Source organism: Cuculus canorus, chromosome 24 (genome assembly GCF_017976375.1).
Source record: "Cuculus canorus isolate bCucCan1 chromosome 24, bCucCan1.pri, whole genome shotgun sequence".
NCBI classification, from domain to species: domain Eukaryota; kingdom Metazoa; phylum Chordata; class Aves; order Cuculiformes; family Cuculidae; genus Cuculus; species Cuculus canorus.
The window spans coordinates 2830116-2851831 of record NC_071424.1 but is presented as its reverse complement, the minus strand read 5'-3'; the positions used below and the strand labels follow the sequence as shown (position 1 = coordinate 2851831).

Here is a 21716-nt window from a genome sequence, read left to right as displayed (position 1 = left end):
CACAGGCAGCCACAGGCAGCTGCTGCTCCTCAAACCACTCCATCCATGCAGTGGATAAGAACAAAACCTACATCCAAACACATGACAAAGCTCCAAAGCCCTTTGCTGGGTGACCCAGCAGCCTGCGACGGGACAACTGACAGCGGCACATCAGTAGCCGTGGCCACCGGCACAGCCACCTGCCCTCAGGAGCTGGAGAAGGTTGTTACCGGTCAGATCTCAGCGTGTGGAAACAGAAGGACATGGGCAGATTCATCCCTGCAGCAACACCAGTGACATCGAGATGAAAATCTGCCCGTTGAGCATCACCTGAACTGTTCCTCCGCGGTTCGGGTAAATGAAAGAGTGTGCCTTTTTAATGCAACGAGTAATTAAGGACTGTAAGTCTCAGCCAAAAGGTTTTATTGAGCCAGAGAATTAGACAGTTGTATGAGTAATGAGAGCAGCTGCTGCTCAACAGCCAGGGCAGAGCCCCCAGCCCCTCCGCCTCGGGTCCGGTCGGCAAAAGAAGGGCTCCCAATGCCTCCCTTCGCTGCTGAATGAAAAGATGCTTTGCAGAGATTAAAATGAATTTATTATTTCACAGTCTGGTATTTACATCGCATCTGGAGCCGGGATTACGTACCCCATTAAAAAAACCGTCTAAATAATGAGTGGTGCTGGTGGCAGCTGCAGCACGGAGGCAGGCGGCTGCACGCATGCCAGCATCCCCTGGGCAGCGCGCTGTGCTGCCAGCTCCGGCGCCCGGTCCCTCCTGAGCTGGCTCGTCCCCCTGGCAGGTCACGGAGCGGGGCTGGGGACCCGGGGAGGCGTCGATGCCTTTGCTGAGGCCACGTGCCACCGGCCCCACAAGTGCAGCAGCCCCGCAGACCCCAGCCCCGCTGACACCAGGGCTCCCATCCTCTCCCCCTGGAGATGCCACACCAGGGGAGATGATGCATCCTGGAGAAGGTCACAAGCTCAGGGCCAGGAGATGGTATATTTTCCTTTATTTTTAATTAAAGCAACGAAGCCTGGCTGGGTCTGGGTCTCTGCGCGGCATCAGCATCACCAGACCCAAGGGCTTCCCCCCCACGGTATCCGAAATTGGATTGCAAACACAAGCGGAAACTCGGTGCCTGGGACTTGCACGGCGGAGAACAGCTATTAATGAGACTCGCAGCCTGGTTAATGCAGTGACCAAAGAAGGAGAAGCCAGCAGCATGCTCCATGGAGACATTTCACCATCTCCGGAGGGATGATGGGGTGTCAGGCAGCCCCGGCCACACCGCTGCATCCACCACGTGTAGTCGCAGCAGCCAAATCCTGGGACAAGGAAAGCACAACGCTCCGGGGCTGGAGCAGCTCCCAGGTGACGCGAGGTCAGGCTCGGAGCTCAGCGCCTGCTTCAGGAGCCACGAGATAAACGAGAGAGGCTTTCACACAACCGTTGGCTTCCCAATTCCTGACAGCGACTCCGATTCAACATCTTGGGAGATGGGGAAAGGCGATTCACAGCAAGGATTTCAGCTATTTCAGAACAGAGCCCATTTCGGGTGGGCCACTCTCTGTCTGCATTGTTGACAGCTCTTACGGGACTGGAGTATTTTATTTAAGAAGATGGAAAATGAGCCCATTTCTTGGTCGGTCAGCATCTTCCTGGGAGTGACAGGAGTCTTGCCTTTGTGCTGGAGTCCCACACTTGCCATCTCCTGGGAAGCCAGAGCTCAGTGAATGCTCCAATCTGGTATCCGGCACGGTCCCACTGGCAGGAGCAGGACAGCAGCTCCAGAGCATCCCAACTGCACAGGCACCGTCTGGACCACATCCTGCTGCTGCCAGCTCTGCGGAGCGCCAGGAGCCGCGCTGGGGCTGGTCAGGCACCGCCGAGCTGCACGGATGCTATCGCGTGACCTGCGGGCAGAGCAGAAGGGTAGGCAGACACCTGCTAATGGAAACGGTCAATCCGTTATCCAATGCACCCGGCTGCTTCCTCCATCCATGAGCTGTCAGCAAGAAGCCTCAGGAGATGCAAATACGGTTCGCTCTGACTTATTGAGGGAAATTTTGCTGTGTTTCAGCTTGCGGATTGTTTGTGAACCCCATGCTCCAGATTTCCCTGGGGTTTTGGTCTGCAGAGGGGCAAATCCAGCTCCCTCATCACAACTCCTAACAGGGCACCCAAAATCCTTGTGAAAACACAGGTCTGCATATCCAGAATGCAGCTTGCTCAGGGAAGGGCAAGGGACCCCCAAGGGGTGCCACGAAGATGCCCAAGGGCTGCTGGACAAGGGAGGAGAGCAGAAGGGGAAGGGTCCCCAGCGAGAGCCCAGGTCAGCAAAGCCAGAGCAGAGGTTTTGGGCTTAGTGAGCAGCACAGGGAAAATGAATAAACAATATTCTGATGGGAAAAAGACAAGGAGCTAAATGTAGAGTTGCAGTTACTGGTTAGTGATGGGTTCCCAGGGCCAAAGGAATCTTCTGGGATGTCCGCAAAAAACCCACTTTCTGTGCACAAAAATAACAGCAAGAATGAAAAAACTCCCAGCATCGCTTAATATGATGATTTTATGGCAGAGGATGCAGGGCGAGGAAAACTAAGGCATAGGAATAATTGCACTCAACAGTATGAACAATGATTATAAAATTATGCAACTGATTAAGCATGGCATATATGTAATTACTAATGAGTTTGATAAAATTTTAATTATACCTTGTTCTTTGGGGCATTCAGCAAGCCATGAAAATAATAATCATGTAACGTTCTGTCACAGCCGATTGCCTCAGACAGGGGAGCAGTGACGGATTCAGGGCTGCGCCGAGCAACCTCTGCCCCGGGAGCAGCGGGAGATGCTGGGCAGCAGCAGCAGCAGCCCTGGGATGGTACGGAAACACCCCCAGCACGGCTGCCTGCGGGCTGAGCCACGCAACGCCCTCCTCCCCGAGCCTCCCCGTGGGAGTTATCCATCAGCAAAGCCGTGGGATCCACTGGGGCTTTGTGCTGCCTCCACAAAGTGACAACAGCCTGGAGCCTCCGCTTTGCTTTGGGGCATCCCGAACAAACGGCACACGCTCTGGACAAGCCGGAGCTCTCCCTTTCCTCTGCGAACACTTCAGGGATGCTCAGGCTTCTCCCTGCCAAGCGACGTACCTTGGTCGTCTTCACTTTGTTGCCACTACTGCAGCTCCAGCCGGAGAGGTCGGGCAGCACTTTGCACTCCTCCCCGTCGAGGCACGGCTCCATCTGGCACCACCACTTCTGCAGCACGATGGAGGCTGGTGGAGAGGAGGGTGTCAGCAACCAGGCTGTGGCACGGCGACCTGTCCCAGCCAGGGGAGCTGCTCGGGAGTGGCAGCAGGGGGAATGTTGCTCGCTAATCCACCGCAGGCTCCTCTTACAGAGGCACGGGGATTGTTTAGCTCTGCTCAACTCTCTTAGGCTCTTATAAGTGATGCCCCAATGCGGGTAACCAGAGAGGGCTCCCCTCTCTTTGGAAAGACGACACACACGAGCTGTTTGGGCCAAAAAAAACCCCTGACAATTCATCTTGGCATTTCTTGGTGCACACAACCGTGCTCACAGGACACCGGCTGTCAAGCGAATCGATACCACGCCAGCAGAACCTGCGGCTGTGATGCCATTTGATAAAAAATACATGGCTGTAGCTTTGCTCAGTGCTCCTGGCGGGTGATGGGGCTGCATAGCTGGAGTCACATCCCTGCCTCCTCCTGCAGCAGTGTGGTGAGCAGACACGCAGGGATTGGTGCTGCGGTTCCTGGCTCCCGTGCAGTGATGCTCTGGAGGAGTTGGAACTTCTGGAGCCCCATATCTCACAGCCCAGGGCTGCAGGGAGTGCGGTAACGCAACCACACCAATGGAGAGTGGCCCCTAACTGCTCCCTGTCCCCCTCTGCTCTGCTGCAGTAGCTTCTGGGCAGGTCTCTGTTAATCCCAGGGGCACAGCAACTCCCCAGCAGCCTGACCGACGGGGGAGGCGCGGGGACAGGGGGGTCACAGCACCGGCTCGTGGCTGTGGGGTACTCACCATCCACGCAGGAGGGTGCAGCTCGCGTGGTCCCCGCCACCTGCCCCGGGAAGCAGGAGCATTTCACCGTCTGGGAGCGCTCCTCGATCTTGTTCTTATTGCAGCACCTGTGAGCCGCGATGACTTCGCAGGTGCCAGGCTCTACGTGCACTGCGGGAGGAGAAACAGCCACCTTCATGCAGGGCTGTGCCCTGGAGCCCCCTGCCCACCTCCCATCGACAGCTCTGCCAGTGTGTGTCGCGACGGAGGCAGAGCCCGGCAGCACTATTGCAGCCTCCGGCATCACCCTGGGCCGCTGCTGACACCTGCACAGCACAGCACAGCATCTCCCACCCCACCCATAGCACGGGTCCTGCTCCAGACCTCCAGCATCTGAGTTCCTACTTCTCACACCCATCCTACCCAACAAAATTATCTGCTCCTTGCCATGGCCAAGCCGAGAGCTGTATTGAAACGAATGAGCACATTAATTAATCGCAGCTGGTAACGAGATGCAAACTTTGCCGCAAAAGGGGATGGTGTCTTGTGCTGCCCTTGGCTTCGGAGTGCCACCACCTCCGACCCCAGCCAAAACCAACGCTCCCATCTTGCCACCACACACCATCCTCTGGCTGCAGCAGGGAGGACCAGGACGGTGTTTCCGCCCTGCGGTGGTGACACAGAAATGTCACCGTGTTCATCAGAAATCCGAGCTGCTTCGCTGCTCCCCCTCCCAGTGCCATTAAAATATTAAGGAAGAAAGAAAACTAATGTGCTGGCTTATCACCTCTGGGATCCGGGTTTAGGAGCTAGTTAGCATCACAAATCAATGACTCTCGCTGGGTAATGGCCCACACAAGCGCAATACAAATGAGCTGAACAGGGCTGGAGAGACTTCATTCCCCTGCCCTGAGAGCGGGTGATCCCTGCAGGTCCTGTTTAATGAGCACAGCGGAGCGAGCGCAGAGCCACGCACCGAGACATCCCCTGGGTCACCGGGAACACGCTTTGATTTCCGCAGCGAGCAGGAGCCGGGCTGCGAGGGGGACAGGCAAGCTGTGTTTCCGTACTGTGCCATCCCGAAACGTGTGCAGACGAGCACGGATCGTGCTGTCAGACCCGGCTGTTGTGCATCCTCAGCTCAGGAGCACACGCTCAGCCCCTTCCACCGCCACGAGCATGGATTATAGAGTCAAACCCGGCTGTTGTGCATCCTCAGCTCAGGAGCACACGCTCAGCCCCTTCCACACCCATGAGCACGGATCACGGTGTCAGACCTGGCTGTTGTGCATCCTCAGCTCAGGAGCACACGCTCAGCCCCTTCCACCGCCACGAGCATGGATTATAGAGTCAAACCCGGCTGTTGTGCATCCTCAGCTCAGGAGCACACGCTCAGCCCCTTCCACAGCCACGAGCACGGATCACGGTGTCAGACCCGGCTGCTCTGCACCCTCAGCTCCGGAGCCACTCGAGGAAAGGCTCGGTGCAGGGTGCAAGCGGGACGTTGCGAGCTGCTGCTGGTGGAGCACAAACCCATACTCCCAGCACACGCGATGCTGGCAGTTGCTCCAACCTGATGATCATTTGCCACTTTGCCCATCAAACCTCAGCTCCCAGCTCTGCTTTGCTCCCTGCCACCGCCGGGAGCATCCCGATGAGGGTCCTGGTGCCCCATCCACCCCTAACCCCACCAAGTGAAGAATCTTGTTCCTGTGTCCGCAGCCCAGCTCTGCAGGAGCTGCCACCCCAAGGGGACGTTGGCTTCAAGCTACGTTGGCTTCCAGCCGCACCAGTCCTCACCTTTCTCCCATTCCCACCGTGACCAAGCACCAACCAGGAGATAAAAGGGCAGGAAAAAGGAGCTGCCCCTCTCCAGCGATGCCACCAGCCCGGAGTCGGGACAGAGACATTTGTAGCTGTGCAAAAAGGCCACATCCTACCACGAACCTGGGCAGAGATGACACTGCCAGTCCGTCGCAGCCTGCTCGGCCAGGGAGCCACAGCCGCACACCCCACTGGCACATGGGCAGAACGGGCTGGGCAACTACCACAGCTTCAATTTGGGTTTGTTTATTGTTATTTCATGGCAATTTTCTTTTAATGACAATCACTCCCATTGCTGACTATAATAATTACACAATTACCTATCCGGGAAGCGCTCTGTAATAGCATCTCTGACCATAAATTTTATCTTTCCTTTTAAATGCTGCCATAATTCAGCTTTAATGATAATTTCCATTATTTTTTTACAAAGAAATACTGGATTTTGGTGAAAATGAGAAGGAAAGCAACTCATTACAGAACAAATGTGACTGGTTTTGCCCTGTTTTTATGGTTAACGTGATTTTCCAAGTAATCTGAGGAACAAGCAGAGACTTTGGCCAACCATGAACCCACATTCCCACCACACTCAACCCCAGGACTGTGAGGAGCCCCTCAGCCACCCCGTGCACTCCGACACAGCCACTCTCCGTGGCATTTTTGTACCCTCCAACTTCAGTGTTTACGCGTAGCTGTGGTTTTCGCTCGCTTTTATAGACGTTTCCCTGCAAATCTTCATTAGCAGAGCTCTTCCCAGGAGGAAGGGCCAGGCAACCCCTCTGCTCCCTCTCCCTCCTGCTCTCCAGCTTCTCATTTCCAGCTAATTTAGGAAGGTTCAGCAGAGGGAGAGCCAGGCAGAACTGAGAAATCACTCATTACAGCCGTGCAATACGAGCTCGCTTACACACCAAAGCCCTTTTAATTTGCTCAAAAAGGTGCAGCAGGGAGATAAAGAAACATTCTCCTCTCCTCCGCCTCACTGCGGCCGCAGAGTATGCCAGCAGCGCTGGACCACAGCCTTGGAGCCCACCAGCATCCGCTGCATCCCTGCTGCTCCCACCAAGGAACGCTGGCCGCTCTGGCAGACCATGGGTGTGCAGGGACAAGGAAGGTGCTCCCACCAGGACAACAGGATATGGTCCACCTCCATATCCTCCATGGTCCACCTTGTTCATATCATAGAATACTTCAGGTTGGAAAGGACCTCAAAGCCCATCCATTTCCACCCCTGCCATGGGCAGGGACACCTCCCACTGGATCAGGGGCTCCAAGCCCCATCCAACCTGGCCTGGAACCCCTCCAGGGATGGGGCAGCCACCACTGCTCTGGGCACCCTGGGCCAGGGCCTCCCCAACCTCACAGCAAAACATTTCTCCCTAAGATCTCATCTCAATCTCCTCTTTTTCAGCTGAAAAACCATTTCCCCTCATCCTGTCCCTGCCCTCCCTGATCAAGAACCCCTCCCCAGCTTTCCTGGAGCCCCTTTCATCACTGGAAGCTGCTCTAAGGTCTCTCCGGAGCCTTCTCCTCTTCAGGCTGAACAACCCCAATTCTCCCATCCTATCAATGTTGGTGAGCGTTCAGCAGGTTGAACACTGTGCTTTCTGTGGTGGGTTTTGGTAAACAGTCTTTAACCAGTTTTGTTGGGGATGCGCTTGGCTGCTGGCAGCGCACAGCAGGATGAGGAGTTGAACTCTGTTGTCCACCAGCCCTGACCAGAGCGTGACACCACTGTGCCCCTCCCCAGGAAAGCTCCACTCTCCGGATCACAGCATCACCATAAGAGAGCGGCAGTGCTCCCTGCATCCCACATCATCACACAGGATTGCGTCTTGGATTACCAGCACCACCAGCACAAACGTTTCTCCTTAAGATCTCATCTCAATCTCCCCTCTTTCAGCTGAAAACCTCCCCTCTTCATCCTCTCTCTGCACTCCCTGATCAAGACCCTCCCCAAGCTTCCCTGTAGGCTCCTGCGGACCCTTGCCCCCAGCTGTCCGTGCACATCACACCGGGAAGGCAAACCCCACAGCAAGCGGGAGATGCTCTCACTAAGCTCATGGTTTGTGCTCCTGGGGCTGTGATGAGCTGAGGAGAACCAGGGGTGCAGGTCTGTATTGGGGAGCTGTGAGCTTCGGAACAGCAAGGTTCAGAAAGCCTTTGCTTCGTCTCCAAAGCAGAAAGCTTTCCTTTGAGCCCGGGTCAGACAGTGCCTGGGAAGCGCCGGTGGGAAAGAGCACCGTGCGTGTGGGCAGAAATCACCCACGGCCACAATTGATGAGCAAAAGCAGACAGGGAGAGGTTGAGACTGTTGCCATCTCACAGCCTGCTTCCACCCCAGGATTCAAACGATGAAGAGCTCGAAGCCAAACCATTGCGGCACGGAGGTCAGGGAGCCTCCTGGCACCCGCCAGGATCCCAGAGACCAGCAGCACACGCCCTGGGACCATGCCCTCTCTCAGGCTGTGAAATCCTTTCATCTGCCTACAGATCTGTGAGCATCTGACATCCCACCCTAGGGCACAATTAGGCTGGAAACTCGCCGCAGGCACTTCTCACCAGGCAGGGCATCAGGGCACGGTGCATCCCCTCCTGCAGCGACAGCTCCCAGCAGAGCCGCAGGCTGCGACGGAGCAGGAGAGAGTGCCACGGGCTCCGATCCCTGCTCAAGAGCCACCTCACCTGCGGTGGAGCATCTCAGTTCCCTGCACATCAAAGTCATCCCCTCTCCGGCCCCGTGCCCGCAGGCAGGATGGAGCACACCAGACTCAAACGCTGCGGACCCCGCATCCAAGCGAGCTCAGGAGTTTGGGGGTTGTAACCGGACACAGACAAACCCCTCGGCATCGAATACGGTGATTCCCAGGATGGCAGCAATAGACCTCGCTGGTTCCTCGTTGCAGAAGAGGTGAGCAGCGCCGTGTCGATGGGTGCTGGCAGGAGAGCAGTGCCGAGGGGCACTCCCAGCTCCCTGCCAGGCCAGGTTTTTATGTGCCGTGCCTGGGAAAAGCGAGCCAAGAGCCAGAGCCCGAGCGCAGGGAGAGCGAAGGGCTCCTCAAGAGCTCCCTGCGGCTGCTTCTCCTTGTGCTGAGCAGCAGGGAACTCTGAACCAGATGAGGCTGCAAATACAAAGCGGGTGGATGATGTGTTTAACACCAAGAGCAGGAAAGCCCCAGAGAGCCTGGGAAGAGTTCCAGAGCCTCTGGCATGCTTCTCCCATTTTTCCGGTATTTCTCCACCGGAGCCCTTTGTGAAACATTCTTATCTCATGGAACCATGAAAGCATCGTAAGAGCACAAGGCTTTTGAATCCTGCACGCAAAAATAAAACAAAACCGCTCTCCTGCTTGGGTTGACCTTTAAGCGAGCAGCAGGACACGGGTTTCTACGGCACAACCTGCGATGACACATTTTGTGTCTCGGGGAGGCGCGGGCACGGCTCCACACGCTCAGTGTAAAATATCACCCTGCTCACGGGCAAGGAGCTGTGAAATGAAGTTGAGTGCAGGTAACTGCCAGGCAGTGCCCAAGCCCTCTGCACTGAAACCCCTTCCCTCCTGGGCACCGGAATGCTGTTCGATGGCTCTGGGTGTCCCGGAACAGTACAGCAGAGCCTGGGAGGGAGATGTCCAGCCCTGTCAGGGAGTGGAGCCGAAGGCTCGGAGGGCAGCATGGCATTGGGAGCGAGCGGCTCGCAGGCAGCCGGCGGCGTGAGCGATCTGTGCTCCATGCCCTGCAACAACTCTCCTACTAATATTCACTAAATAATTAAAGCCTTAAAATCACTCCTGCCTTAGATGCATGTATTATTTAAGAGGGTTTTGGAGGGAAGCGGGCTTGTTTTTATTGCTCATTATCGCTGCTCATCAGTGGGGATTTTTTTACTACCTTGTCATCTCAGGTCTCCAGCTCACGCTTTGTCCCCCTTGGCTGCGCATGCGAGTGCGCACATCCATGAACTGCCCATGCAAATCCCATCACTTTGCACTTGCAAGTACAAAACTCAGTGCCTGGATTGTATTGAGAACAGCTGAAAGCGTTGTGTCACAGACAGACCTGCAGCTAAAGGATCCAGCTCCCAACACAACCTGCCTTCCCCCGCGGCACCGAGCCGAGGTTCTACACACCCAGCACAGCTCCTGCCTCACCAAGGTGGCTCAGGAATAGTCCCATCCCAATTCAAAGGCTGCACGTGATGGAGAAACCAAACTCCCCAAGCAAGAGGGAATCTTGCAGAAGCATCACACAAACAAACGCAGAGCGGGCGTCTTCCCTCTGAGCAGCAACGCTCTGGCTAGTTGCTTACAAGACCGTCAGAATTGATGCTCTCCGTTCACTGAGAGCCTCAATTCCCAAAAGCAAATCCCAGCTGGCAAGATGCCTCTCCTTGTGCTCGGGCTTGAGTGATGAGTGCTAACGAAGGCAAAGATGGCAATTTGACTATCAGCATTAGAGGGGTTCAGCTGAAGATGCCGGGGCCACCTTTGTGGGAACTCTATCCAGCCAGGCAAGCCTTGTTCATCACGTAGAGCTCATCTTTGTTCATTACGTAGAGCTCATCCTTGTTCATTACGTAGAGCTCATCCTTGTTCATTACGTAGAGGTCATCTTTGTTCATCACGTAGAGCTCATCCTTGTTCATCACGTAGAGCTCAGCCTTGTTCATCACGTAGAGCTCATCTTTGTTCATTACATACAGCTCATCCTTGTTCATTACGTAGAGCTCATCCTTGTTCATCACGTAGAGCTCATCTTTGTTCATTACGTAGAGCTCATCTTTGTTCATTACGTAGGGCTCATCCTTGTTCATCACGTAGAGCTCATCTTTGTTCATTACATACAGCTCATCCTTGTTCATTACGTAGAGCTCATCCTTGTTCATCACGTAGAGCTCATCTTTGTTCATTACGTAGAGCTCATCTTTGTTCATTACGTAGGGCTCATCCTTGTTCATTACGTAGAGCTCAGCCTTGTTCATCACGTAGAGCTCATCCTTGTTCATCACGTAGGGCTCGCCACGTTATACGTGGGATTAAATTGCCGGTGAATCATTCTTCACCAAGGAGCCTCCAATTCCATTTCCAAACGACTTAATGTCTGCACTTGATTCATGCGGCTGTTTACATCCAAGCCCATACCCCAGGAAGCGCCGCCCCGCTTGGACACAGCACCGTTCCCCGTGCGCTGGGTGAGCACGAGAGATGAGTTCCCATTTCCACGGTCGGATGTTTGCAGAGTAGCGTTTCCCTGGATGCTCACAGAAGGTCTACACGCCGGGCAAAGCTCTGAGTTTGGGGGCTCTGAAACCTTGTGACCACACTGTCACAATTAAAGATCTCCCCCTGCTATGGCTCATTTTGAAGTGCCACAGGTAGGTTGAGGTGGGAATAAAGCTGATGCTATAAACGTTCTGGCTGTATCTGTCCTTTCGGGCACGTTGTCTGCCAGCATCTCTGACTCCGCGGGCTGCAGGCGAGCAGCAGCACTGCCATCCCCATTCCCACCTTCAGATCCAAGCAGAAACGTAACGGCAGCTTTCCTAGGACAACAACCTTATGAAAGTGCTTCTCAATCATAACCTTTACCGAAAACCATCCCAAAAGTAGAGGGAACCAGAAAACAAAGCCCGTGAACTCAACAAGCAGCCTTGGAATTCCTGATTGAGCCCATGGAAATCCGAGGAGAGAAGGCAGTAGCCAGCACAGCCACACAATGTCCTTCCAGTGCCGGGAAACCAAGGCACGCAGAAACAGAACGGTGTTAATACAGACGCAGAGTGGGGGGAAGCTTTTAAGTACTTGCTCCTGCTGTGGCCGCTTTGCTGCGGGGGAGAACCCGCTTGAATAAAAAGCGGAAAACTTGGTCCACTGTGGATGAGTCTGAGTGAGTGCAGGAGAGCACGCGGATACACGGCCTGTCTCCTCGCATACGGAGCGAGGTTTATACATAATTCACACCACGCGAGGACACTGGGGCTTTTGCACTTTAGACCAAAGTAAGTCACCGCTTTATGAATGTCAGGTCTGATTCTTCCCCACCAGCTGCTCCGGCCAGCGAGGAGCAGAGCTCTCTGGCTTGAGCCCCAATGCCACAGAGTCCTGAGCTTGTGCCAAAGGTCATCCCAGCAATGATTGAGAGTTTTATCTTCTCTATAGGTTAGAAAGAAGGCGAGGCTGGTACCCGCCTGCCTGCTGGCTGACGGAGCCACTTGGGAAGATACATTCTGGTTTTAAACAAGGAGGATGGGGATTATAGGATCAAAACTGCTTTCACTGCCAGGCAAAAATGACAGAATTAGAACGGGGTAAGGTGTGAGGTCAGGCAAGGGCACCAGCAATTCCAAACTAACTCCTAAATGCCTTCCTTTCCAAACACGGGTCCCGAGGAGCCCTCGCCTTGGAGCAGCGGGCTGTATCCCCGCTGCATGGGACAGAGCAGGCGGGAGGGCACGAAGGGCTGAGCACGGCTTCTCAGCTGCTTCTCTTCTCAAGACACAAACTTCAGCCGTGCGTTCACGTAACTCCTCCAAATTCCCCATCCATTGCACCATCCCAACAACCGCGCACAGGGAACCACTGTGGGGAGCGAGGAATTAACACCCCGGAGCCAAGCTGTGCTTTCCAAGCAGGACTTTCCGTTCTACATCAGTTTATACTCTGTTCAAGATGATCTTTACAACCAGAGCGCTAACATTTCTAATGAAAGCCTAAAGCAGACGGCGTCCATCGTATCACACGGAGGGTTTGGGACACACGTTGCAACTCGGATGGGAAGAGTTCTGTCACAGGGTGACAATTACCTCTGTAATAACCTGAGAGCATAACTATGCCTCTGAATTTGCTACAGACGTGAAGAAATTTTTTTTTCAGCTCCTCAGACCAACCAGAACCACCAAACAACAGCTTTTATAGTAAATGCCCCATATTAAGTATTTACTCCAAGGAACGGCTTTACTGCCACACGGCTCCAGGCTTCTGCCCGTCTCCAAGGAGCAGCCCAGGCTGTTTCCTGCCCACATGGACACTGAAACTGCAAATCCCACGGCTGTCTTGGGGGCACTGGAGAGAAAAAAGCAGAGCCTTTCAGCACCTGTTTGCTGGATTCTGCCCTGCGTCTTCAGCGCACTCATCCTCATCGCCCGGACCCTGAGGTCTCCTGGGCCATCAGACTCTGGTTCCCAGAGACAACTGCCCGCTCCCGCAGATGGTGAACATCACGACCCAAGACCCACACGCACGTGTCCTCCTACCCAGAAACGAGGGACAGACCCTCACTAAACATCCCAACCCCAATCCCGAGCATCCCATGGAGACCCCGAGGTACCACCAGCATCAGGGGGGCTCAGGGTGATGCACAGGAGCATGATGCAAACAGTGAGGACATCGCTTCCCCTACCTGAATGGCTTCTGTGGTGGGTGGAGGCCAGCGTCAGTCTTCCCCACAGTGTGGTAAGGCAGAGAGTGAGCACGAAAACCCATCTGCTCAGGCTTTGTATGTCTCTCTCACTCATTCTACCAAAACCAAGAAGAGATGCACAGAGGAAGAGGGGTGAGAAAGGTTGGAAGGTGCAGCCCAACACACCAACACTGCTGCTCACAGCAATGCAGCCCCCAAACACACGTGGCCACGGGGACCAGGGTGGCACCACACATATGGGATCCATCCACTGCCCCCGGACGGGCTCGGCCGTGGCAGCAGGACAGAAAGAAACCAGCCCAGCAGCAGCCCAGCCAAGCGATAGTTACCTCTTACTGGGGTTCACACGGACACCTGCGCGTCTGCCAGCCTTGGGTAGGTCAGGTCTTGGCAAGGGGTAGACATCAGCATGTCTGGAAGGAGAAAGAGAAACAGGGGTAGCGATACCCACCTCAAGAACCTGGGGAGCACCAACCGCCGCGTCCCCTAGAGCGGCTGGGGACACCCCGGGGCTCGGCCAGCCCCACACACCATCCTACACCATGAGGACGTGCTGGGAAGGGGCAGAGTTTTACATCATTTGGAGCTCTTAAGGAAGAATTTAACTCCCCAAAGACTTGGTTTATGAGATGGAAGCTCTGCGGGCAGAAGTGCGAGCGGCAAGAACTTGGACAGCAACGTCTCCGCTCAGCACCCACCAGGCGAAGCGACAGCCTCTGGACCTCGTTCATCGCCTGTTGGGATCCAACTGGGTCCAGGGCAAACAACCATGTCCCCCCGTAAAACTTCAGTGCCGGATCATCATTTATTATCACGAGGCCATGAAGACAAGGATGGCGAGGCTGCCCACAGTTCCCTCCCTGCCCGTATCCACCAGCGCCAACACGGGCAACGTCGGATGCCGGCCGGGCACCGGACAAACCCAGGCAGCTATGAGAAGATATCTTTAATTTTCACCCATCTTCTACATCTCTGTGTGCTCTGGATCAGTCTGAACCAGTGAAACAGGCTCCTGTAATGAAGTGCCGGCATCGAAAACACTGACATTTTTAATCAAAACAAAGTGATTTGAGGTGGTAAAAGGGCACTTCTTGTTTTGAAGCATTTCAAAATGAATTGTTCCATTTTAAACTGGCATTTCAAAACGAAAAACGTTTCATTCAAAAATGCTGATTTAAAGTGATTTTTTTCAGTTTTGATTCTCCCAGCTGGAAAAAAAAAAAAAAAAAAAAAGAAGGCAGAAAATGTCACCAAAAATGTTGACATTTGCCCAGATAAAAAAGAAAGGTATCTTGACAAAAGCACATATTTTATGCTAGGAAATAATTTAGAGGTAAGAAAATACTCCCGCTTAGCAGTGTGGGATGCTCGGCTTGGACAGGAGCGGACTGAAGTGTGGTCGGGGAGGGCACAGGCATCCTGACCTCCTTCCCAGCTCCATCCCTGCCGCCCAGTGACGAGGGACTAATCCTGCTCCAGCACAGCCCTCGCGCAGGCTGTGCCGCGCGCCATGCGACCGGAGGAGCCCTGCAGAGCAGCACCACTGCCCTGAGCCCCAGCATCGCCAGAATGAATCCGAGACGGCTTGGTGCGCAAGAAGCCATCGCATCTTGGGTGGACACGAGCTGAAGAGACAGGACTGTCTCCCACCTCCTGCACCAAGAGCCTCCCAGATCCTGCACCAAGAGTCTCCCAGATCCTGCACCAAGAGTCTTCCACCTCCTGCACCAAGAGTCTCCCAGATCCTGCACCAAGTCTCCCAGCTCCTGCATCGAGTCTTCCACCTCCTGCATCAAGAGTCTCCCACCTCCTGCATCAAGAGTCTCTCACCTTCTGCATCAAGAGTCTCCCACCTCCTGCACCAAGAGTCTTCCACCTCCTGCACCAAGAGTCTCCCACCTCCTGCATCAAGACTCCCACCTCCTGCACCGAGTCTCCTACCTCCTGCACCAAAAGTCTCCCAGATCCTGCATCAAGAGTCTCCCACCTCCTGCATCCAGAGTCTCCCAACTCCTGCATCAAGAGTCTCCCACCTCCTGCACCAAGAGTCTCCCACCTCCTGCACCAAGAGTCTCCCAGATCCTGCATCAAGAGTCTCCCAGATCCTGCATCCAGAGTCTCCCAGCTCCTGCTCCACATGGAAAGCACAACAAGGCACCCAGGCATGAGCACCAAGCCCCACAGAACATGCCGGAGTCCCTCTGGAGAAGCCTGGTCCCAGGAGGGACCCTTCAGTCCACAAGAGATCTCCAGGAGACGTCCCTGACCCTCTCCTCTGGACCGAAAAGCAAGCGTCTCCACTCCACACAGGACAGGGATGTGCTCCCAGTGCAAACTATATTTAGCTCAGAAAAGCTGAGCTGTTTGTCATAGCCAAGGAAGCATAAATAAATCATGGGGTTATCAATAATGCAGCCCGCACGGTCCACGCCGCGCTCAGAAGGGAAACCACCGCACTGAGCCACAGGAGCCACAGGAGCACACGGCGTTTTGGAGACGCACGAGGCCAAGAGGTGCCACCCCCCGGCAGCGGCCACCGCAGCGATGCTCCTGCGCGGAGCCACAGGCACTCAGGGCTCCCACTCACGTACAAACTCCCATCGGAAAACACAGCTTCGCAGAAATTGCTATTTTGACAGTCATCAACCTCCATCGTCATGAGACTTCAGCTACAGCTGTTTGGTCTGACTTGAAGTTTTTCAGCCTGGGATGTCATTTTGAAATGAAGAGCGGTGTTCTGGCACGTCAAAGCACTTAATTCTGATTGAAAATATCAGCATTCTGTCCTCTCTGATATTCTGTTCGGAATGTTGGGGGATTTTTCGTTACCATTTCTTGTCGGCTGCTCTCCGCCTTTCGGGTCTGAGCTGGGACATGGAGTAACCACAAAGCACCCAAATCTCTCAGAAGATGAAGCTCGGTCGGATCCAGTGTGGCAGAGGTGACTGTTCCTCTGCATGGATCCGCATCCTTCCCCTCGGGCACCAGCTACACCCACACCAGAGCCTCTCCAAGGCTCCCAGCAGACACAGGCACACCAGGAGAGCCCCATCCTGGACCTCCACTCATGGAAGCTGGAGATCTTTTCCTTCTTCTTCATTAAAGCCACATGTAGAGCCACGACCCTCCAGCCAGGACTGCTCCCTCACAGCCCGGCTGGAAGGTGGCCCGGCGCCCTGCGGTGCTAATGAGGGACTCTCTGTCACACCAGATTATGCTCCAAGTCCTGCCAAGCTGGAGCATTGTTTGCAAAGGTCCGTGTGAGCTGGATAATTATAGTTAGCAGAATTCCACCCAAAAAAAAAGAGCGAGGGAGGCTGGCACTCGCCTGGTTCCTGTGCTGACACAAGCCCTCCGTGCTGCAGCTCCGGCGCTGTCAGCCTTCGTGCACATCTGGCCCTCCAGCTCTGCCAGTTTTCCGACAGCTATTTCCATTCTCCTGCTGTTTCAGCACTTCTTGGAACTTGGGCACCTTCATTTGGTACCAGAAAAGGTGCAGGCTCCGATGCAACCAAGCACGATCCAAGGGGTCCGCAGTGCCGGGCAGCCCCGCGCTCCGACCACGGAGCAGGGGGGAAACGTGGCCAGAGCCCAGCACGCACGGAAACCTCCCCCCGCTGCTAATGTCACACTGCCCATAGGAGACGGAGATTTTGTTTTAATGCTTCCCCAAAGGAAAAAGTCAGACCATTTCAGGATGGGGGATGCACACGCAGCCCCGTCACCATCCCGCACGTCCCCACTGCGCCACACGGCCACTCGGCAAAGCTCATGACAGCAGCAGCCAAACTGACCCCCACCCCACTCAGAGGGAGCGCTGCACCCCTCGAGCTCCCCGGGTGCCCGCGGGTGCTGCCCAGAGGGAAGGCGTTCTTCCCTCGCCCCAAAGCAAAGCTCCGTGGATGGAGGCGACAGCAGCAGCACGGAGAGGCTGCTGAGTCTCCCGAGAAGCTGATGCTGCCTTCCAAGATCCTGGCAAGCAAGGAGACACCCCCACAGCCCCCCGGGGAAGGCATGGCACAGGCTCTGCCTGCCAAGAGAGGGCAAAAGCAGCAAGGCAGGCTTGGCACAGGGCATCTCCCTTCTCCTCCAGAGCTGGAACACCAGCTGGATCCTCCACGCTGGGCAGCGAGGAAACACTCAGCCACGCGCAGGCTGTGAGGTTTGCACCCAGGACCCCCAAGCCCCTGCTGCTGCCCGTGCCAAGGGACAAGGTGGCAGTGCCGAACGCTGGCGGGATCCCTGGGGAGGCCGTTCAGCAAGATGCTGACATCCACCGAGCGCAGGCGGACACCATCAGCAACCTCCACAGCCTGGGGTTCCTCAGCCTGGCTAAAGCCCAGCTGCCGCCACAGCACTGAGGATGCTCCGATACAGGCAAAGCCGAGCAGTCACAGCTCCAGCAGCTGCAGAGCCGGGATGGGAGGACAGCGGATCCACTCAGAGCTGCGCTGCTGGGAGCTTCTTGCAGGAACTCCTGCACCTTCCCATGCTCTATACTGCTCCGAACACCGCACTGCTCCTCCCCAAAGGGAATCCCCCCCACAGCAGAGCCCAGCCCAAGCTCCAGAGCTCCAGGCTGAGCCGAGTCCTTTTGCACACTTCATTTTAGCTCTGACTCGGGGTGCGCTTGCTGCGGTCCAGCCCCACAGGCGTGCTGGTGAGGGCATCACGAGGCACGTGCCCTCTAACCTGGCAGAGAGGTGACAGGGGAGCGAGCAGGAAGGCAGAAGACTCCTTCCCCCAAGGGTGCTCTCTCCTCCTCTTTACACAGATTTACTTCCACCACCTTGCTCGTTCCTCCAGCATCTGCAGCATTTCCTTCCCAATCAAGGTGAGCAGGAGTTTTTAACTCTAATTCTGCCCAAGCATAGGCCTATTCCTGATCCATCACCCGGTGAATCCCACCACCCCGCTGCTGCTGGCATTTTGGAGGTCATCTGCTGACAGCTCGAACCTCAGATTCCTCCAGTGCCGGGAACCTCTGCCTGGCAGAACCTCTCATCAGGGGGTTGAAACCAGAGGTCAACAGCAGCTCAGTCACACGCGTCAGTGGAGAAAATCGAGGACTTGACAGCTGGAATGGTTTCCCCAGGAGATGCAATATCTCACCTCTGCGGGTCGGGGTGTGGGTGCCCAAGCACGGGCCAGCTCTCCCAGGGCAGGGATGCTTCACACAGGGATGCGCAGCCCCCCAAAGCCTCTCACTGCATCCAAAGGCACAGCTAATGGGCAGGAGGAGGGGACTCCTGCTCCCTGCCCAGCGCCACGGTACGGATCCGCTCCTGCCTCTCTCCAGAATGAGACTGGTACAATTCGTGCGCTCCCCCGGACCACTGAGCTTCCCATCGCAGGGGAGGGGATGCCTGCTCCATGCACGCTGCTCCCCATCCTCGAGCCACCCCACGAGGCACAGGACGCCAGCAGCCCTGCCCCGCGCCAGCCTGGCATCGACCAGAAGCGCATCCACCCCAACTGAAGGAGTTACAGCAGGGAGGAACAAAGTAGAAGAAGACTGAAGCCCACATCCCAGCCTGCCCTGCCTGGAGCTTCGGCTGAGGGGACAGCTTGCGCCCCAGGAAGGCGGCAAATGGTCTTCATTTCCCCTCCCGGGGTGAAGAAGCGGCTTTAGGTGCTGTAACCTCGGAGCAGCCCAGCAAGCGCTTTCAATCCCCAAACCACAACCGGTTTCACAGGGCTGGCAGAATGGTTTCACCGGGGTAACCTGCACCCCTGGCCAGAGCTCAGCCCCGCGGCAGCACCCTGCGGCCAGACCCGGGCCCTTCCAAGGGCTAGCGTCCTTTCCCACGGGCGAGCATCCCCTCCAGGGGCGAGCATCCTCTCCCGGGACCAGCATCCCCTCCCGGGGCCGAGCATCCCCTCCAGGGGCCAGTATCCCCTCCCGGCGGCGAGCATCCTCTCCCGGGACCAGCATCCTCTCCCGGGGGCGAGCATCCCCTCCCGGGGGCGAGCATCCTCTCCCGGGGGCGAGCATCCCCTCCCGGGACCAGCATCCTCTCCGGGGACCAGCATCTCCCCTCCCCCCCCCCGGCAAGCATCCTCATCCCCTCCCGGGGCGAGCACGGGATGGTGACAACGCTGCTCCCATCGCTGCGGAGCCCTGGACCGGAGCCCTCGGGGATGCCGAGCCCGGGGACTCATCCCTGCCCCGTTCCCCGGGGCCGGCAGAACTCATCCCTCCTCGGTTCCCCGTCCGGTACCGACGGAGCTCATTCCTCCCCGGGACCGTCAAGGTTGATCCTTCCCCGGCCGGTACCGGCAAGCCTCATCCCTCCCCGGCTCCCCGGTACCGGCAAGGCTCAGCCCGCCTCGGGACGGGTACCGGCAAGCTTCATCCTTCCCAAGCCGGTACCGACGGAGCTCATCCCTCCCCGGGACCGGGACCGGGACCGCGACCGCGACCAGCAGGGCTCATCCCTCCCGGCTCCCCGGTACCGGCAAGGTTCATCCCTCTCGGGTACCGGGACCGGCGGAGCTCATCCCTCCCGGGGACCGCGACCAGCAGGGCTCATTCCTCCCCGGTTCCCCGTCCGGTACCGGCGGAGCTCATCCCTCCCCGGTTCCCCGGTACCGGCAGCGCTCAACCCTCCCCGGTTCCCCGGCCGGTACCGGGGGCTCATCCCTCCCTGGCTCCCCGGTTCGCCGGACCGGCGGGGCTCATCCCTCCCCGCCTCCCCGGCCGGTCCCGGGGCTCACCCCCGCCCGGTGCTGCCGGGGTGCCGCCGTACCTGCGGGAGCCGCCCGGGGCCGCCCATGGCCGCTGCTGGGTCCGCGCCGCCCGCGGGCCGCGGGGCCGCTCGGGGCTCGGCACTGCGCGGGGCGGGGGCGGCGGAGCCCGGCGGCCCCGGTGTCAGCGCCGGCGCGAAGGGGCGCAGCGCCGCCTGCCGCCCGCCCCGACACCGCCCACCCGGCCGGACCCCTCCGTCCGTCCGTCCGTCTGCCCGTCCGTCCATCCATCCATCCATTCCATCCATCCTCCATTCCATCCATCCTCCGGTACATCCATCCACCCATCCAACTGTCCTCCAGTCCATCCATCCATCCATCCATCCATCCATCCATCCATCCATTCATCCATCCTCTGGTCCATCATCTGTCTGTCCATGTGTCCACCCATCCTCCTGTCCATCCATCCTCCCATCTGCCCATCCATCCTCCAGTCCATCTGTCCATCCATCCACCCTCCATTCCACTCATCCTTCATTCCATCCATCCTCCGGTCCATCCGTCCGTCTGTCCATCCATCCATCCATCCATCCTCCAGTCCATCATCTGTCTGTCCATGTGTCCATCCATCCTCCTGCCCATCCATCCTCCCATCCCTCCATCTGTCTGTCCATTGTCTCATCCTTCTGTCCATCCACCCTCCCATCCCTCCACACATCTGCCCCTCTATCAATCTATCCATCCATCTTCCGGTCCATCGTCTGTCTGTCCATCCTCCCATCCATCCGTCCATTCTCAAGTCCATCATCTGTCTGGCTGAGTATCCATCCATCCTCCTGCCCGTCCATCCCTCCATCTGTCTGTCCATCGTCTCATCCTTCTATCCATCCACTCTCCCATCCATCCACACATCTGCCCTTCTGTCAGTCCATCCCTCCCTCCCTCCACTCATCTGTCCGTCCATCCTCCCATCCACCTGTCTGTCCATCCATCCACTTCTCCATCCACCCACCCATCTGCCCCTCCGTCCATACCTGCATCCACTCCTCCATCCACCTTCCCACCCACCCACTGCTGCCGTTCAGACCACCCCCATGTGGGCAGTTTGCAAAGTTCCCCCCTCCAAGGATTCTCCTTCCTCCTTTTCAGAATCAAAACTCCCTTATGTAAAATCCCAATTAATTAGACTCGGTTGCTCAAAAGAAAAGGAAAAGCTCTACAAGATTAAGTGAAACCCCAGTAATACAGTAATAAGATATTAGGGAAATACAAGCATCTCATTCTTCAGATCAGAGGGTTTTAATAATAATACCAAAAATCAATATGAAATTAAAGCTGCTGTTCCTGTTGGTCGCGTAATTTGATGGAGCGCCTGCGATTCAGGTCCCTGTTGCTGCGATAAGTAAATACAAACAGATTACTTCTCAGATCACAGAGTTTTAATGGGAATGATCAAGAGCAAACGCAATCAAAACCACCCTTCACACCAGCCGAATTCCAACTGAATTAGGCCAGATCATTCAATAAGGAAGCCTAAAAACTCAAGCTCTTTATTGATGGAATGGCACCGCAGTACAAACTTGCTGCTTTCCAGATCACAGCGTTTTGATGCAAGGGAAGAATTAAGACTTCAGTAAAACCAATTTCCTTTAAATTCAGCCAGAGGTGAACGTGGTAATTCCTCCTCCTCCTTCTCCTGAGTTCTTGTTCCTGCCCAGCAGCCTTCGGCATCGCTCCGTCTTCTGGCTGGGACTCACCAGGAGCTCCTTATCTTGCGGGGAAGGCAGGAAG

At 56.2% G+C, this 21716-nt stretch overlaps 1 protein-coding gene across 1 annotated transcript; it reads right to left on the bottom strand.

Annotated features, from left to right (window-relative positions):
• Positions 1-422: 422 nt before the first annotated feature.
• TAFA3 (TAFA chemokine like family member 3) lies at positions 423-20107 on the bottom strand. The gene is made up of 6 exons (XM_054087963.1): positions 19988-20107; positions 13568-13651; positions 13218-13333; positions 4024-4173; positions 3130-3254; positions 423-1893 (listed from the first exon to the last, which is right to left on the bottom strand). The coding sequence occupies exons 3-6, from the start codon at positions 13330-13332 to the stop codon at positions 1882-1884; spliced, it is 402 nt and encodes a 133-aa protein (XP_053943938.1). The 5' UTR covers position 13333; positions 13568-13651; positions 19988-20107; the 3' UTR covers positions 423-1881.
• Positions 20108-21716: the final 1609 nt, after the last annotated feature.

What these genes read in the sequence shown, in the direction of transcription:
- TAFA3 (XM_054087963.1), bottom strand. Translation starts at nt 13,332, where the DNA reads ATGAGTGAGAGAGACATACAAAGCCTGAGCAGATGGGTTTTCGTGCTC. An exon ending in CCACCACAGAAGCCATTCAG is followed by an intron (nt 4,174 to 13,217) that starts GTAGGGGAAGCG and finishes CTCCTCCCGCAG; the next exon opens with TGCACGTAGAGCCTGGCACC. An exon ending in TGCACCCTCCTGCGTGGATG is followed by an intron (nt 3,255 to 4,023) that starts GTGAGTACCCCA and finishes CCTCTCCACCAG; the next exon opens with CCTCCATCGTGCTGCAGAAG.